General features: G+C 38.4%; 1 protein-coding gene across 9 annotated transcripts in view; it reads right to left on the reverse strand.

Annotated features, from left to right (window-relative positions):
- LOC126866013 (neuroligin-4, Y-linked-like) overlaps positions 1-19,919 on the reverse strand; it is a 224,012-nt gene that overhangs the window by 20,958 nt on the left and 183,135 nt on the right. For all 9 annotated transcript variants that reach the window (XM_050619038.1, XM_050619036.1, XM_050619037.1 and 6 more), the window contains 4 exons: positions 15,752-16,163; positions 15,002-15,312; positions 4,017-4,314; positions 546-698 (listed from right to left, as the gene is read on the reverse strand). In XM_050619038.1, the coding sequence (XP_050474995.1) occupies positions 546-698; positions 4,017-4,314; positions 15,002-15,196 (646 nt within the window). In that variant the 5' untranslated portion in view covers positions 15,197-15,312; positions 15,752-16,163. The remainder of the gene's footprint in view (positions 1-545; positions 699-4,016; positions 4,315-15,001; positions 15,313-15,751; positions 16,164-19,919) is intronic.

Raw genomic sequence — 19,919 nt, forward strand, 5'->3', positions numbered from 1 at the left:
TTATACGACCGTTGGACGCGCGCAATTATAACGTTAAATAATGCGACCGTGTCGTTTGTGTTTCTGCCATAGAGCCGTGCACGTGTGTACGTTTCGTTTGGACAGAGTTTAACGCGGCAAATGAATAATGAGCAAGCTTTTGGGGAATAAGAATTCATCCGAGTTGGATGAATTATTTATTCGGTGTTCCTGCTTTATTTGTGTTTTCTTATTTACCCTGCATTATTCATGAGAACTTACAGTTTTTTACTTTCGTTTTACGTTTTCAGTTTTCGCGAATAAAAATGGTGTTACGTGAATACACGTGCTTTTTTCTTCGGATTTTATGTGCGATCGATTAAGGAAAATAATGGCAAAGCCTGCAACTTGAATGCGTCTATATGTTGTCGTTGCGTAATTTTGATATTACGTGTACACGTATGTGAATCTGAAAAATATTGTCTTGGCTATTTATCATCGTTATAATAATATCACTGTGGAAAGAAGCGATTTATTCGTTGGTTAAAAATTATAATTCTCGTTGTATGTATAAAAATGATACGTACCTAAGATTCCAAGACGATAATTAAGGGTGATTACTATGACGTGTCCAGCGCTTGCCAAAACGGACCCATCGTAGATGTTTCCCGTTCCCCATTCGAAACTTTCACCGTGAACGTACACCATCACAGCGTATGGTGCTTCTAGTCCTCGTGACCCTACGGAATTTCATAATTTCAGTTCTGAAATCTACTATTATTAATATCGCGATTATATGTGGATTATTATTCAAATATTGTAATCTGTTCTAATAGTATTTCATAGAATCTCGATATCTCCCTGCCTATATTAATATATTTTGAAGAAATATTTTTAACGAAGCGGTATAATATTTCCATTTAACGATATCAATTTAATTAACGAATTACAAGCTGATTCGTCGAAGAGATGCGCGAGTCAGATCTTTAATACGTAACGTAACATTCGATTTACCTTGACAACTCAAGCCATTACCTCGTTATCGAGATCAATCGATCTTACAATGATTTATTACCATGGTAATAATCCAGCCTGCATTCACGTAGCCCATATATTTCGAAAACACGTCGTTCATCATTAACGCCACCTCCAAAAGTGTCCTTCTACCGTGAAACAACGCGTAATTAAATGATAAGAGATCGTTGGGCGATTTCATAAGGGAAACTCTCAGACCGGGGAAGAACGACGAGCAGGTTGAATTGGCTGGATTTAAATTCATTAGACGCAAGGGGTGGTTTTACGTCCGGAACAGCGTGGTGTCAGTTTGCTCCAAGTGCACGGCTTGTTACCCCTAGTAATGGTGAGTTACGTTGCAATAACTTCTGCATTTCTCCACGCGTAGAGCTTGTGTTTATTAACTTGGAAAATATAATTTTATTACGTTACATTTTGCATGTATCCTTTAACACATTTTCAGTATTAAGAAATATTATTCATATTTGCCTATTCTAGATTATACGCTTTTATTCGAGTTTCACCTCATTCTCTTTTTGCAAAGAAATCAAAGTACCACAGGAAAGAATAGTTTTCTTCCTCGAAACAACCAAACATTTTTACTTTATGCCAAGAATTATTTCGTCCATTTGATTTAGAGTACTACGATAATTTTCGATACCCAATAATCAAAATTTGTTTTGTCATAATAAATAAAGAGAAATTTATGACAAATTCAAATATTACATTATCCCCGTGTACATAGGTATATCGATTTGTTCACGCTTACAGGAACCTGTACGAAGTTTATGCACATAATAAATTCCTCCCATAACCGCAAACCGTATCATAAAAACTACCATCAAGTACATCATAAAATAAACTCTGACGAGTATGTAAAATAAAACTTTCAGGCAAACTAAGCTAAAGCATCGTATATACTTTCAAACTCAAAAATCATTATCACGCCATAAAAAAAAAAAAAAAAAAAAAAAAAAATCCAATACGAAAATTCCACTCTGTTTCGCGCGAAAAATATAAATCAACTGTATTCCCATTTCTTTCTTTCAGGAATTTTTAGAACACTAGAAGAGATTCAATGGTCGATCGAAATCGATTTTCTGCGCGATTAATTCCGCCTGTTATCCGTTTACTTGTCACCGTAATATCACGTTGGCCAGGTATCGTTAATCGCGCTCCAATCACGGCCAAATCGCTCTTTAACCGGTTGCTATAGCGGAAACGGACGCGAAGCGATTAGCGGGCGACGACGGTTTTATTGGTTTCGTCGAAAATTCAATTTCTCTATCGCGTTACAATCCGCTCGACCGATTTAATTGGCAGCGGCTCGCCTGATCGAAAACGGCGAAACAACAACGGTGAAGCTCCCTCGCGATTTCCTCGATTACGTAACAACCATCCCCCTTTCCGCCCCAGCTTGTGTTTCATCGTGTACAAGGGAGAGACACCGGTGGAAAAAATTCGGCTAAATCGTTGATTGGGATGATACACGGTTTGTGTGGTGAAACAGAGGGAAAATAAAACGAGTATTTCGCTCGTTATCGTGAACCGGATTTTTTTCCAAATGGAGAGAAGACCTGGCGTGGTAATGTGTGGTTGATCAAGACCAGAATTGGCCACGACTAAGATATACCGTTACTCTATATCTATTTACGGCGTGTAATTCCAACGGGGTCATACGTTATACGCGTGTTTGCATAGAAATTGCATTTCATGTAAAAAAAAAAAAAAAGTGTTCGTGTAATTTCGAATATTTCCATTGTATCTTGTTACTAATTCTTATTTTCTCTTCTTTATACCTTTCTCTTGTTTGTCATTACTTCATTTGCAATCTACTTTATCCCATGTTGAAACACGTTATTACATAACAAATGCGTATTTCCCTGCCATCAAATTCCCGGGGAAGACCACGAAGGGCAAACTTTTAATTCCAATCTCAACTTTTCATCGTGCAATTTCGTCCTCCGTGTTCACACGTTATTTCTCTTTTTTTCTTCCCATCGAGTAATTTATAGATGCGGAACAAGAGGAGTAGTCATTCGTTCAGAAATACGTCTAAACATAAGCAAGTGCAAACTCTTTGGAGATTAGGAGAAGCTTGTATAAAAACCGTACGCAATAATTAATTAAAAAATATTTGCTGACCATATGGAAATAATTTTTCGCCATATATCCAAGTATTTGTCGATAGAAATTTATTAAAAAACTAATAGATTGCAATGAATTTTCAACGTTGACGTAAATTCGACCGACGTGAATTTGCCCTCGTAAATTCGACTACGACGTTCATCGAATGATATACGAGGCGGCTTTTACTTTCGCGACAATACCAGGCATAAAGGTCGTAATTACTTGGGAACTAATTACTCGAGGAAGTAACTTGTTTCGTAATATCGTATTATTCCATAAACAGACGATAGGTGGCAGGCTTGAAATTTCCTGGCCGTGTGTTATTAACGCGTGCTAATTAATTGCGAGCATTACACCTTGAATCTTGCGAATATAAAGGCGAGATTCGCGCGTTTAATTAGATACTTAATGCGCGACACATATTCCCTCGTCTTTCCTTTTATTCTCCCTCATTAACGTTATGTCAGCAACTCGTGACGTTTGCCTGGCGTTTTTCCGCGAATGTTGAATATAAGTTTGTTAATTACGCAATGAACCAAAAAAAAAAAAAAAAAAAAAAAAGAGAGAGAAACAGAGAGAAAGGAGAGGAAAAATGAAAAGAGGAGTTCCAGAGTGTTACTTATGAAAAAGAGACAATTTTTGTGTTCCAATGTAATAAACCGCTTTCCTGTGATTTATTTTCAACAGTGATAAAAACGTGAATTGTCCTTTTTCCATATAAAAGTAAAGTTATTATATAAAAGTAAAGTTAGTTGCAAAAGCACTGTCTCCGCTGTATATTCTAGATGTTGACATTTTATTCTCAACATCTAGAAAGCAATAAAATATAAAAATGATTAAAGCAGGCTTGTTACACAAGTAAAGACAAGAAGAAAGGAAAGGAGAAACGTAACACAGAGTTTTCTTCTACTTACCACTGCCGGGTATGTACAGGTTCAAAAACAGGCAGTCCTCGCTCTGGTTGGTCAGGAACATGTACAAACGTTTCAGCTGTTGGTATCTGCCTAGAGGCATTTGCAACAAAGCAGCTGTGTCATTGCTGATGTCCGGAAAGTGCTGGGGGCAAACCGCGCCGAAGGAATCCGCCAGTTTGATGCCGTCCCAGGGGATCGGCGATATCGGTGGTCGAAAACGTAAATCTCCTACGGGAGGTGCCGCGTACGGTATACCCCGGAACACTTCTACGGGATCTAAGTGCCTGCTGTTCAAATCCTGCGACAGATACACGAGATACTATGTATTGCCAAAAAAATATATATCAAAGGAATGAAAGCTTGGATGATTTTATCAACTTCACACACGAAACGACTGTAATCGAAAAAAGTATTTGAAAATAGATTTTTGTAGATATCTTATGAAAATAGTAAAAAATGTCTAGTAGAAAAGTTAGTAAAGCTCGTAGAGAAAAGTAGCGATAATTTTAAACTGTCTTTTATTCGCCACTGTATATATAAGTTTCCAATAATTCATAGATACGATCCTGAAATCACATTCGCCGATAGATGGGATTTTCGATTAGCTATATGAATTTCGACAGACTCTAATAACCACAAAAGTACCTCGTTACTTGAATTCGGTGTGCGCAGACCAGATAGCGAGATCTCTGGCGGTAATATCTCTGCCCGGGAACACACAGTTAGATGTAAATCCTCTATTTTATGTACATAAACGTGGCTCGGATGTTCCTGTTCCGAAAACTAATTACCTAATTACCCCCTGCGTTTCGATTATCTCTGCTTGACGAGAAGATCTGCTGGATTCCCGGCAATCCACGAGCATCGCAGTTTCTCTCATCGAACGATCGACTTCTGTCTCTCCTTTCGAACAACCGAAATTTTCTTTTAGAAAGACAGAAATTTGACGAAAAAAAGACAAGAATTATCGTAGAAAAGATTTGTTAATTCAGTAATTAATAGTAATTTAAAGATTCGTTAATTATTGAATACGTTTTCAAACTTTGACAGCCTATTTTACCATTAGACTACTAAGCTTTTCTCCGCGCTATGTACCGTGACTTTTGCTTCGCTTCGACCGATATAATTACAATGCCGTATCGAAGTTGAAATTAAAATGACACATGCAATTCATAAAAATTTTCTACGGCGAGTGTTCGAGTACTTTTGCGAGCCATTGTACTCGCATACGTATGTGCATATTCAATGCTATTTCCACCGCTTTTTCCACACTCTGCACATGTTTCTAAACGCCCATGTATATTTATCGTGGATACATGAAACTATGGATACAACGTTGAGGTACAAACATTTTTATTTCCAATCAATCGCTTCAGAGAACGGTATAAATTCGCGAGACGTTTGCGTGTGGCCGTTAACGAAACTCGATAATTGCTTTCGCTAGATATAATTGCGCAGAGAGAGAGAGAGAGAGAGAGAGGGAGAGAGAGAGAGACAGACAGACAGAAGGAGAATGGAAGAGAAAGAAAAAAGAAGAAGAAGAGAAAATGGATGGAGAAAACATTGACATTCTTGGAAGCAATTATACCAGAAGGGCTAATAAATCTCGTTTGGTGCGCGTCGACGTTAATTGCACCTCCGGTTGGTGGCCGTGAGAGGTGAACTTTCGCCTCTTCTTTTCCACCCCTATTGAGAAGGACGATGGAGCCGCATCGAGTTCAAAATCACGAATTCCCATTAACTGGAGGATTCGCGATGTTACCCGGAGAATGATAAAGAGAGCAAGCTGACAATGTTGGAAAGACGTGAAAAAAATTCTTGCCCCTCGGCCTTGTTTCTACCCTCCAGCCCTCTATAATTATGGCATTTTCTATCTTGAACGCTGTCGAAAGGAATTTTATAATGGAAGATAAGTTTTTATCGAGGATTTATAATCTCAGTGCCATGGAACTGATATTGATAAGAATCTAATATATTATAGTACGAAAAAATGAAAAATGAAAGAATAAGATAAATTCGATTAAAATTATTTTTACACCATCCCTGCCCACTTTCCATTTTCTACGTAAGTAGGACATTTCAATGCTTGGATTTTTCACCATTGTCAATTTGACGCGCAAAAATGAATTAAGTTCAAACGAATCAAATGCTTTCTTTCTTTATCGTCTTAATTTTCTCCCTTTCTTTCCTTGTTTCTTTATTCCACTTTTATCCTTTGTCGTTTCTCTTTTATCTTCCGCTTCTATTCATCCACTGCCTCTGTTCTTTCCTCGCCATTATTCCCTCTGGTTTTTCCGATTGTGGAAATATTCGTGTGCGGAAATTCCGTAAGCCCGGTAATCAAACAGGTCCATCAAAAAATAACGCTTCTCCATGACGCTCGGAAACAACGAGAACTGGATGACCAAAAATATACCACGCATACCAATGCTCAGAAACTGACGACTTTGCGTTAATTTTGAAACCACGGGCTCCGATTGAGTTCGGTTCGGGATTTTATTTAAAAAAACGAAGAAAAGAAAACGCGCAAAGAAGAGAGAAAAAGATAATTGTAATGGGAGCGAATGTTCGATCGCGGGGAAAAATCGACGAGGGTGGAGAAAATATTTAAATGAAAAAAAAAAGAAGCGCCCTGACGATTCGATTCGACCTCGTTCGCGCTTGTGTTTTCGAGTCCGTAAAAAATTAACGACCTTCACCTGGCGTTGCAGCGTCGACAATCAGCGTTCATGTTGGTGAAAACGTCTATGAAGCAACGTTGTTGATGCGTTATTTATTCCCGCGGGGTCATTGATTTCCCTCGTCGTCGCGCGATTGATTTCTGTTGGTACACCCACGCAATTATCATCCCTCTCTGTTTATTCTTTTATCTTGGCTCTGCCTGTGCTCTTTCTGGTCCTTTTTTCGCTTTCATTTCGGTTTGCTGCGGGACTTTGATTCCAGGAAAATCGAGCGCTCGATGCGTTGATTTTGAAGTTTGTAACGAGTCGGATGTCGTTGTGTGCTTCGTGTTCTGGTTTACCATCGCTGCGACACTTGAAACGTATGAAACGCGGAAGAATGTGTCGTAGAAATGGTCGATTAAAATATTCGACGAACGCGCGAAAAATAAGACGCTTTCGAACGATATTTGTATCACTTACTCTACTAGTGATACGTCTGATCGTAGATGGACCTATATCACTGTTACAATATTGTTGCACTATTTTCTCGTTTAACGCATTTCAATTTATTTCGTTCTCTTGTTATTTGTTTATTATTCTTATATTTTCTACAATCTATTATAAAAATAAATTATTGTAATTTTATAGAAACGTTTATTAAAACGCACTCATTGTCAAACGAAATTGAAAATTAAATAGAAAAACGAACGAGCGAGCAGTAATGTTAAATATAATTACTGGAAACTTTTATAAATTCGGCGCGTAATTAAAATTTCGAATACGTTTTATACTAAAATTTCATAAAGATCAGAAAATTAAAGGGACTTGTATGTATATAGGGTAAAATAAATTATACGCTCGCGGTGGCACGAAAAGCTGAAACACTGTTAGTGATACGAGTTTGCTTTCATTCGGATAGCTCTTACATGTGATATAAAAGCGCTTCCTTCTGTACTTTTTAACCCGAGTATAATTTTTGAAAACCGTTGCGAGCAAAAATTGACGCCAACTCACGCGGTGTTGAATGAAAAAATTCCATTTTGTGGTCACGAGACGAGAGAGACCCGTGAAAAATCCCCTCGAAACGACCATACAACAACGCGTGAACTATCTTTCTAAAACGTCCAAACAATCGCAATGGACAGCCTCTTTATTACGTCAATTTGAAAAAATGCATATTTCCACGGCAATTTCCCAGTGAAAAGAGGTGTCGTCGCACTCGAGTCCCAACGACATTAAAATAAATTTTCGAAATATATTTTCGCGCCAATATCTCGCGAGTCCGCAGAAAACCACAAATATTTACGCGCTGTTGTGCTCCGGACAAAAATATTTCATTGTCCTCGAGAGGGAAAAAAAATGATAAAAAAGAAAAAAAAAGAAGAGGAAAAAGCAAGAGAAGAATAACGCTGAAAGCTCGTATTAAAGCGCGAGAGTAAAAAAAAAAAAAAAAAAAATAGCGCTCGCTTAGTGCAACTTGGACTGCGTAATATGCGTTCATAGACGCACAAACGCGTCGAACGGCCGTGCTTAAGAATTAAAGAGCAGATCTGGGCCACGGCGATAAATAGATCGACTAGAAAATCCGAGACAGTGCTTTCTTAGTTTATGGAGAAGTTGTACTTATGCTGCCCTGCTTCGAGCCGAGCAATTTTCCGCTAATGCCCTCATGAAAGAAAGAAAGATCTCGTACACACGGCTCGTATCCTGTGAAATTACACTGTTCCTCGAGATATGGTTCCGGCCGTATTACCCTCGAATTCTCGTAAATTTAATTCGTTGGGGAGGAAAAGTCGAACTTCGTGAGTCTAATGGAAATTGGAGACGGTTAGAAAAAAAAGCTCGAATACCTTGGGAGGAGCAGAATGATTTTGCGTTAAGGAAACGGTAAGTAGCGTTAGGTGACCTTAACGTGAGATCCCTTAAAAATCTACTTTTCTTTCTTTCTGACCGTTCTCCCAACTTTTTATTATTTTAATTAAGCTTATAATCTTCCAACTCTAAAAATTCGTTCTTATTTCAACGATCTTTCAATATCATCATTTCCAAACATTTTAATTCCCTAATTTAAAACAAAATTCTTTAAAAAATCTACCCTGTTTTTCTTCTTTTACTCTCGTCTTAACGTTCAATTTACGATTCCTAAACTTTAAAAACTCTTCTAACAATCTATTGGTACCGATCTTTCGTACCTCTTAATTGTCCTTTCCTTTATTAATGATCATCGATAACTTTGCTCTTAAATTTCTTAAAAGACGTAAATCCTTTCCTAACTCATCCACGATAGCATCGTCATTCTCGGTACGATGCAAATTTTCCACTGAACCATAAAAGTCCACGCGAAGTGGCCACGAGTTGCGAACGCGTCGCCACGGAAAATTCGACGAGACATTTTCATTTCCACTTGCAAGTTAGTTTATCATCCATAAAATCTCAGTGATGCGACAGCTGCCCCGACTGTACCGCCGCGTGTCATCGGCAATTGACATGTAAACTGTTAAATATTTTATTAGTAGGTCATAGTTACTGGCAAGCAACGTTCAACGTGTATACGATGTCCATCGTTCCGGGTAGCTAACGTAATGTCATCGTTCCGTAATTATGTTGGTATTACCGGCCGACCATTATTATTGTCAGACTGCGGCATATGCACCGTGCACATATTAGACTGTTTGAGCGACGGGCTAACGTAACTCCGTAATTACCCCGTGATTAACGTAATACGATCGATAGTAACGAAAAGCGTACTTCGCCATGAAATTATGAACAATTTTTTATCCTGAATTACGAAGCATGGTATTATAAAACGTATAAGAAAGTGTGAATTTATTGAACGGTTGATAAGAGTTCGTTTTTATTTATGAATTGTGTATTTCGAGAGAGCCGGAGTGGTTGGTATATGTACCAAGCTTATTCTCTAATATATATATATATGATATATTGGGTTGGCAACTAAGTGATTGCGGATTTTGCCATTAGATGGTAATGACAAAATCCGCAATCCAATAGTAGAACGTGCTATTTAGCTTGAATATACGGTCAGTTTTAGTACGCATGTCCTTAGCCCTTCTTTCAGCTACTTTAGACTGTTATGAAATGTTAGGTGATAATGACAATATCCACAATCGCTTAGTTGTCAACCCAATAATTTTAAGTATTATATTTTGTGAGTATACATAGGTACGTACACAAAGGTTCACCGAAAAATTCGACTACGTACTTGAAAATACCTTTTACGAATATATCGCGTTATACGAAATATTTTGAAATTTCATTGGCATTGTTATGAGACTATAACGGCATATTGAAACTACAAGCTATATAGTATTATAGATGCAAGTACGTACTTGGCAGAGATCAAAAAAGTACTTCAACAGTTAATTATCCATTAAGTTAATAAACCTGGATATTCAGTGGGGTCGTATTAGAATAATCTCCTATCGATTATCTGTCCTCTCTAGTTGCGATTATGCAAATTCATCTATACGTGACAAGTTTTTAAACTTGATTTTGTCGAAAGTGCTATCTGCAAAGTAATTTTGTTGTTCTTGATTTTCGTTTCGACCTACAGAATTTACTTGTCCGCTACACATCGAATTTAGGACAACGGTACGTATCTTAAGTTTGTATAGTGTAGCCGAATCAAGATCCAGACAACACACTTATTACACTCTTCGTCCTCTCGAGCGTCGTAGGAAAGAGAGATACGCAATCCGGTGTATACGTGAGGCGACTGCTTAATCGGCGAATCATTATAATTCCTTTTCGCAGGCGGCAATTTTGCCTCGAAACCATCCGCGTGCAGACGTGATCGTAATTCTCATTATCGCGGTGGCGCATGGAAAAGTTTCAACCCCGCCAAGTGGAATTCGAACAATTCCTGCTGGCCAGGACTGACTGGCAAAAAAATTGCTTCGTCCCGTAATAGATCTGGTAAAAGAGAAGAGCGTATTTAAAAGAGGGTTAACTGACGAGGAAAGAAAAATAGTCAACGAGCTATAATAGAGTCTTCAGAGTATGAAGAGGGACTTGTTAAATAGCAGAACGTGTTATTTAACTTGAATGTACGGTCAGTTTTAGCACGCATGTCCTTCGTCCTGCTTTCAACTACTTTAGACAAGTGAAACGTTCGTTCCTTCTGTTTGCGCTTGGGCGTTTAATTTTTCAACCGAGAAAATTATGTACACGGTTGAGATATCAAAGAGAATTGTTTACTATTTTGGGCGATATATACGTAAAAATTTAATAATCGATCCAAAAATGGGTTTAAAAGGAAAATTTCAACATTTTAGTAGGATCTTTCCGGTGTATAAATTTTTGATATTCCAATATTTCACACTATAAATGTCTACGGGATGTTCAATATTAATACTTAATACGAGTGCTTTTAAAAAGCTTCTGAAAGGAATTGATAAACAGAATTTTTAACTACCATGATCAATAATACTAAATTTTCAAAGAAAATCCATCGTATTTATCGTAGAACAACATCATAATACGAAAACACTGTTTGGCATGATACGAAAATCCAGAGTTTTCTATTCTAAACTGTCACGTATTATTCGCATTCCTTACGATCATATTCTTTGGTTTACATCTAAAAAGAAAAAAAAGCTTACCAAGCTATTTGTCGAAGACACGTAGAAAATTCTTGTTCTTCATATCTGAAATTCACCGTGCAAAACCAACGATAGCCGTCAGAAGGTTAGGGCGGTTTCGAGCAAAAAGAATCAACGAGAACGGTGTCAAATCTTGCGCGATTCCGCGCGGAACGGAAACGAGGGAGCGCGCGGTCGTTCCGGCTGAACTGCGGACCCGTAATTTACCGAGCGTTTTTAGCCTGGCCAGTCCCGTTAGATGGATGGATAACGAGAAAAGTTTTTCGCCCGGGACGCCTGCTGGTCTTTACATTACGCGCTGCAACTCGCTCGTTTCTCGTTCGCCTGGCTCGCTCCATTTCGCGCGATTGAGTGCTACAAGAGGGAAACGTCGCAATGTCAATCGTTTCGCTACGTCGGCGTAGCGCGTTGCCCTACCGATCTGTAAATACGATCGTTTCTAAGGGAAGATTTGCGAGAACGAGCTTGACCCGTTATTCGTTATTCATTCCACGATCGTCATTCTTTCGCGGTTGAAAAAGGAAAGGTAGTAGAGCGATACGTTTGTTCGTCAGAATTCTAATTTCAAACGAGTTTTCCGAGCTAGCGAAATTCCGAATTGGCTCGTGACTCTGTTACGATCCTTGAATTTTTATGTTTCAGGAAGATGTTTAACGTAAAATTGAAGCGAGAATATACATATCGGTAATAATCTTTTTATTTAGTTGTAACCGAAGATATTTTTTATTGCCAGAAAAAATATAATTGGATGGAGAATAAGCGGAAGAGCGTTGCATGATTAAAAATTGTTTGATTTTATGGGACGCGTAGCGACTACAAACTTTTGCTCGATGATATATGTAAAATTCACATTCGGTTTATAATCTCGAGTTCGTAAATCGGTTGATCTGAAAATATCGAATAGCTTGAAACTTCAACGACCGATATACTGATTTTCTATCAACGATCTCAAGTATTATCGAGCAAGCGTTCGAGTGCTCTACGTTACCCGACATAAAAGAGAAAGATTTAAAATTCAAAAACGACGATGCTTGCTATCGCCTGAATTGCTTAAACTCGCGGAAAGAGGGTCGGATAAAAGATTGAATAAAAGGTGCTCGACAATCGGCGGATACTTTTCACGCTCGCGAAATTGGCTGTCCGCTTTCGTCACAGTACTGGATTGCCTATAAAATCATTCGACGTCCATCGATCCTTTCCCTTGTCGATATGAATATCTATTAAACGCAATTCACGTCTCGCAGCGCGACGCGACGTGGCGATTGTCGCAGTAAACGTCAAGTTGGCGTCGTTTTTGCCGGTTGATTGACGTCGTAAAAATCCGACACGAATATTTCCTTTTCAAATGATAGACGCGACGACACCGATGTTTAAAAAAAACAATTCTCTGAAAAGCACACCTTTTATTTTGTATACACGCAGAGCGATGAAGTGTCGTTCGAGTGAAAAAAAGAAAGAAAGGAATTGAATGGAGGATAATTGAAATGAACCGGCGAGTTTGTCCGAATGATGGAAGTAATATTGGTGAACTAAATTATGGAAAATATTTATTGCAGCGCTGCTGTGTATGGATATGTATGACACCTGTATTCGGTATGTTATTTACGTTTTATGTTTTCTATATGAAAAATTTTGAAAACTCTACAAATGCAATTAGAAGTTACTGACGTCCTATCGTGCTAGCGAACATAGTTATCGCGTGTCATTGCAATCCAATTGGCGAACTGTGATAAATATTTGGCTGAAATCGATAGACATTTTGTACGAGAATAAATTTGTTACGTAATGGAATTATGTCACGTGGAATTTTTATTGTAATTCGAAATAGCGGTTGGACAAGATCTCGAAAAAGGGGAAATGTAGCGAAAATTCTCAAAGTATTTTAGTAAAAGAACATTTCAAATACGTTTATCACGTCAAAATCATAAAATCGATGTAAAAGACTGATATAGGGAAAACTATTTAATCTACGCGTATATTTCTTAATTAGAAAAACGGCGCGGAAATTTTATGTTCGTTGCTAAGGTATTTGACAAATTAATTTGTTTCATAAATAAAGAAGTTATAGATCTAGAATCTTAACTATACGATTTTATACGGTTTCCTATACTAATCAGTACTATATATATACAGGGGATATAGAAGACTCGTAGCTATGCTGCACGTTTCATTCTACGGATTGATAATTACACACGATATCCTACGATAAACCGAGCATCCGTATCGTCTTCGAAGATTCCAAAAAATCATTTTCAGGCTCGGAACTTCAATCGTAATTTCCATCACGATTCGTTCCACAGAATCAGAGCTTCGAGAACGAACAAAAACGACTAAAAACTCGCTGCAAGAAAGTAAGACGTTTAGCGGTGGAGAGAATTTTTCGAGTATCCATATTCGCGGTCTCGGATTCATATTTCCACTGCATCGGATATTCAAACTCTATTCCTAGGCCAGGTAACCATTTCGTTCGATAGTCTCTCCCACCCTTTGGGGCCAGTGTGCTTCGCCGCGCCACTAAAATGGCAGAAATCGATGTACTCAAATATTCCATGAATACCGCGGCAAAGATTTCTGAGCTTAAACGCGATGCGATACATAGTTATCGCGTTGGGAAATTATTTATACGATCGCATGCTTTACGACCAGGACACAGCGAATCTCCTCTCTTCATCGACAATCCACCACCTTCACAAGGATTTTTAACGCTTTAACGGGAATTTTATCCGTCGACTGATCCAGTTTTCGTGACGCAATCTGCGTTACAACGGACCCTTTCAGGCTCCCTACGTGCACAAGGGTTATGTATTCAATATGTAAACCATCTGATAGTATGATCGATCCTTCCTCCCTTTCTGTTTTATTTCCATTCTTTGGACGTACGAGTTGAGAAAACTTCGAATACGTCGCTTTTTATCTGCTACTTGATAGCATCGAGCGGGTAATGTTACCGTTGTTTGGATACTTGGATTTGTGGAAAAAGATGGAGTCAAAGAATAGCGCAGAGGAAAGATTTTTATCTCTGAAACAACTCGAATTTTGAGAATAAACCTGGTTTTAAAGCCAAGCTGTCAGAACCGAAGCAAATATGTCATGGTATATCTTTTGCACGTTTTGACACTAGAACTACCGGCATTTGAGACGTAGCTATCTCTACCAAAGCCAGTCAAAACGACTGGTCTTTAAAAAATACGTAATAGTAGAATATTTATATATTTATCGATCTATTATTATCTTACAAAAGGAACTCCATGTTCCGAGATCACAAAAACTATATAATAACAACTTTAATAATAACAATAAGTACAATAGTGAAGAATATTCAGTACCAAAACCTTTGGTAACAAGAATATTAATAGATGTTTCAAAACATAGTTGCTTGTGTTTTTAATTGGCCTTAAATTGCGACGAAACGTGATTTCATCATTAATTTCAAAGCCTTCTTTTTACCGTACTTTAACAAATTCAAGCAACCCTCTCAAATTTTACAAAGATACACTCCCGATAATATACGGTTAAACTTAATAACGATACAAATATTCAATAACTCCAAAAAATAATTAAACGATGGATTATCGTATAATAGGATTATATTGCTTAAAACATTGCCCATCCGTTTGGCAACCCTTGAAATCGATATTCGGCTGAGCCACAGGCTCGTTTGTTCGGACGAATGACTTTCGAAGAGAAGAAAATCGATACATACCTGAAGAATCCCACGTATCTGTCCGCTCTTGGTCTCGACGATGCGCGAAGCGTAGCGGATCTGCGTGGCAGCTCGCGATACCTCGCGACCGATCAACACGAGGATAATAATCAACACGAGGCAGCTTTTCGATCTGCTCAAGGACCTCGTGACCAGCGGCCTCTTCCTGGCCGCCGGCTGGCATGGCAAGAGCATGACAGCATTTGCTGGCGGCCACTCGAAGCGACGCCAGCAGCATAACCGTCGAACACGACTTCAGCCACGGCCTCGAAGGTCTGCCGACCGCTCGCCGAGATCACCTCCGCTTGATTCTAAACATTCGAAATAATTTCGCTTTTCAACAAATATTTTATTACCTATCGGTTATCGTATTAATTCTTTTTTACTCGCACAGGCTACAGTATAATTGTAATTCTGTACCAACGACATTCAACCTTCTTCGCGTCATGACACAAGTAAACTAATTATTAGAATTAGTAATAACGATCTAATGTACAATATAAAATTGTTCCATATAGTATACCATAAAGCCTAACGTAATAACGTTTCCAATAGAAGCACTATTAGTAAAACGAAAGGGCTACTTTTTCATCAATTTTCTCCATAAATATACTTCCAACTACATTTACGTCAACAATTAACCAAGATCATCTTCGTTCCATGAGATGTTCGATTTATTTGAAAAAATAACCCGCGGCAATCTTCTACACGCGTCTTATAACTCCGTCAAGATTACATCGAGAGACTTACCTCAGCCGTCACCGGAAGCGATACAATGTTCTAGAGGTACTTTCAATCAGCGGGACGAGTCTCGAGTTATTTTGTAGGCCATACAACGTTCTTCGCCAACGAATCGCTTCGTAACTTCGTTATGCAAAACGTCTTTGAGTAGTTGCAGCTCGCGTGGCCCGCGGCTGAGATCCAGCCAGCCACTTCTGCTTCTTTTTCGCCTGTTCCTACCTTCCTTTCCTAACCCTCTCTTTCGGCTGTGCAAGTTAAATTGCACTCAAAACATCCCTCGAACACAGGAGGGAAGAACATGGCCCAGCCTGAATACTTTTTTCTCGTTTCCATGAGAATTCTCCTGGCTGCACGATCCTGGTCGTGGTTCTTTCCGAAATCGACGTGGCTGTTTCTAAATCGCTAGCGACCGAGGGACGATCTGAAATCAAGAGAAGGCGAACGTGAGTCCGGTTCTATGTAGAAGAAAGGATGTTAGGGGGGAGGGAGGTGAGAAGCTTGATCAGAGGGATGCCCCGAGGGAAAGCAAGTTTTCTCGAAGCAATCAGTGCCACTCCATGCTTGTATTTTCCATTGGATCGCCATTCTCATTCTCAACTAGCTGTACATATCTGCACTATGTTACTTTCCCTTCTCCAAGCTGCGTTTCTCTATTTCTTTTTAAATAAATCTCGATAATTTGAGATTCGAGACAACGTCCGTTCGAATTTTCAATGAAAGTCGAAGCTTCTGGTAACTACAGATGTTAGACGCGATTACATCGATGGATGTCGTTACTAAACGCTCAAATTTACATTTTCGCTATATCGGTTCTATCGATTGTACGTAGGCTTGCGACGAGCAATCTTTCGCGCTGCGAGATAAATCTTTAAAGCTGACAAGCTGCGCCGGATCGTGGTGGAAGATTGGACGAGGTTCGAGCGAAAAGAGCAAGATTAGCCCGTACCGGATGCTTCGTCTTCTCATAAGTAGCGATTTCAAATGTTTCGCGAAAACAACATTCGCGACAAATAGACCGAGAATGTTTGTGCAAATCTTGATAAATATAATTGAAACATTTACACCTACTAAATACTTCTACTTGGAACGAATATCACATTTTATGTATTTTATATACGTTCGTATTTTATATCACGTACATTTAGTGCAGTCTTGCACCTTTAACTTTTCCATAAATGCACAAAACTCCGTAGTCTAATGATAACTGCGTAGAATCTCGTGTATGTATTAGAATGTGCTTATTTTCATTCGTGATTGTTTCTTTGTAAATTTGAATTTCGTACGTATGAATAAATAAACTTCAGTATTTTATGGTAATTTGGAAAATTTAAATTGGATGTTTTTAAACCTCTGTAATATTTTCCTTTGGCAGACGAGAGGAAAGTAGGAATTATAAAGTGGACAAACGAGAAGTGAGTGTACGTAATAAATAATATCCGTACGTATTCATTAGTCGCGTATCGGTAAATGAGAACTGAATTCTACGTTTCACAGTACAACAATTGTTAATTGTTTTAAACGTCAGTGTTTGAACAAGAGGCAAATTTTAATTGTATCGTAATTTCAATTATTAGAATGCTTCGAGCCAGATAGATTTACAGGCGATTCCGTAAAAGCTTTCGTTCGAGCTTTCTCTTATTACCTTTGCAAGCCTGTCATTATATAATTAAATTAATGCAATGCGATCCAAATAAAGAGTCAAAGAATTAAAAAAAAAAAGGATGTAGCAATCAGGTACCTTGACTTCTTTTCATTATTTTCTTCTAATTAAATAATTAACTCTCCCACGGGCGTCGATAGGTCTTTTTACATTCAGGAAGTAATTTCTTTCCCTTTATCCTCGCTTGTAATTTTTCACGAGAATAAAACTTTTGATACGTATTATTCCTTGTATTATTTTATTACATACTTATTACTTACATTTAGCATTGTTGTGTTTTAAATACATCCCAGATTAGTTGATAAAACATTTATTCTTATTTATTCGTCGTGAGAGATTTTCTTTTTTAATTCTAAGAAAATTCTTCCGAAATTCACTGATCCTCGATTACGTGGTATTCGCGTGTTCATCGAAAATTCCAGATAAGGGCGTACCTACGTAGTTAAGGGTGCATTCGAGTGTAAAGAATGAGTGAGCCCGCGAGAACACGATTTGGAACCGTTATTCATGCCGCTAACAAAACGATTTGTCAACTTTATCGTTAATGCAACTCCTTGCGAGTTTCATAGACCTTTCAGGTTTCGTCCAGTGATAAAAAGAAACGTCGCGTGTCTCCTTCGCGTAGATTAACATTCTCTATGGTCCCTTCGAACACGATACCATCCTGACAGAAATTTATTATTAATCGAACTCGAACTTTTTTCATTTGTACCATGAAAAATTAAGCTGGAACGCATGCAAATACCCGGAGTGTTTCGCGTTAACGGAAGAAGACTCTTTGAGAATCCTAATGGATTTTCTTCTAAAGGACCAGCACCGTACTCAGCTAGCCGCAGAATGGAAAAATCTCTTTGATGCTCGACAAAACAATCTCTTTTCCGGTGAAATCGGGCTAATGATTCTGGTTTTCTTGAAAAATATGTGGAAAAGCGCGTATAAAACGGACACGACTCTCAAAGCTTTGATGGTGTTTCAGGATTTAAGGGAATTCATACTGAAAAGTTGTACATAAGTACGGCGGGGTATTGCACTGGTAAGCGAGGTTCTCAGCTCTTCAAAGCGAATCTTCATGGAGAACACCTGTTTTCCGGAAGTTAATACGTACAAAATAGAATTTCCCATCAGACTGGTGCGTTAATTTGCAAATTCTTACATAGAATGCGAATATGTAAATGTTAACGATAATATTAATTTCTTTAAAATATTTCGAATCGATTGTCGTCGTGATATTATTTAACTTTAAAACCGATCTCAAAATTTATGTAGAGATTACAAGGTGCCCATTACAAACGTATATGTACCTACTTGATAAAAAAAGCCAGTCTACGGTATGAATTGAGTGAAACGAAATTTGTTTAGAGAAATTGCAAAATGTTTCGTATAGCATATACAACATGGACCTAAATATTTTCTATTACAAGTGTTTAAATACTTTCATGAACCAGCGTATATAACGCATTATCAGTTGTATTAATGAAATAACGTAGAACACGCATGATGTGTCGTTGGTTTCGAATGGGTTAATAAACGATCTTCGTCCAGCTCTCCATCGCGCCCTTTTAATTCAATTGCACTCCCATTGGCGCGTTGACGGGCTATCAGAAAGGGAAAGCAGTTCGCCTAACGATTTGATCGAGGGAAACAGGATTGAGGCAGCTGAACGCATTTCCGGCCAAGTCACCGAGGGGACGAACCCGCCGGTCGAGGAATCGAAGTTCCGCTAATTTAATTCCGAGTCTCAATTATCGGTCGCGTCAGATTCCCTGAGCGGCTCTAACTTTCAAGCCTCTGCATCCCCAGATAGAGGGGGTTGGTTCGAGCGCGCGTAATACAGCCGCGAGATCCTGCCCCTGTATTCCGCCACTTTATCTTGGGATTGACGTTTCATCCACGGAAATCGACAGCCCGAGAACCGACGGGATTGCTTTGCGGCCGCATGCTCGCCGGGGAATAAAGGCGAAAGAAACAGCAACAAAATGGTGCAAAACCCGGGGAAACAGCGGAAGCAAGGCGAATGGGAGCGGGAAGATTGTTGTTCTGCGGGGAAATTTGAAGCTGACTCGAAGGAAAGAGTGATGGGATATGGCTGAGGAAGAATACTTGTGACAAGATTCTTGGCTGACGTCTTCGTAGAAAACGAATTTCATGTTTATGATTAACTACCGTTGTTTATGTACACTGACTTAAAATAGTATTTGAACTTTTACTACAAAAAATTTATTTATAAAGAATATATTATGTGCGTTATAGGAAATATTTGGAAATTTTAATGATAAAATTTGAAAAATGACTAAATAGGTTATCTTTATCGTAATGTAAGAATTTCGAAAAATAAAGTTTCAATTTATTGAAAGATAAGGTTTATAACAAGATATATTTTTAGCTGAAGGTAATTAAGGAAAGCTGATGTAATTATTATTTTAAAATTGATAATGATTATGAGAATGAGACAACGTGTAACATCCTGGAAAAATTCTATTGCAATTTTACGCAAAAACGTTAAAACGTGACCAATAC

This window comes from Bombus huntii, chromosome 5 (genome assembly GCF_024542735.1).
Source record: "Bombus huntii isolate Logan2020A chromosome 5, iyBomHunt1.1, whole genome shotgun sequence".
In the NCBI taxonomy this organism is placed as follows: domain Eukaryota; kingdom Metazoa; phylum Arthropoda; class Insecta; order Hymenoptera; family Apidae; genus Bombus; species Bombus huntii.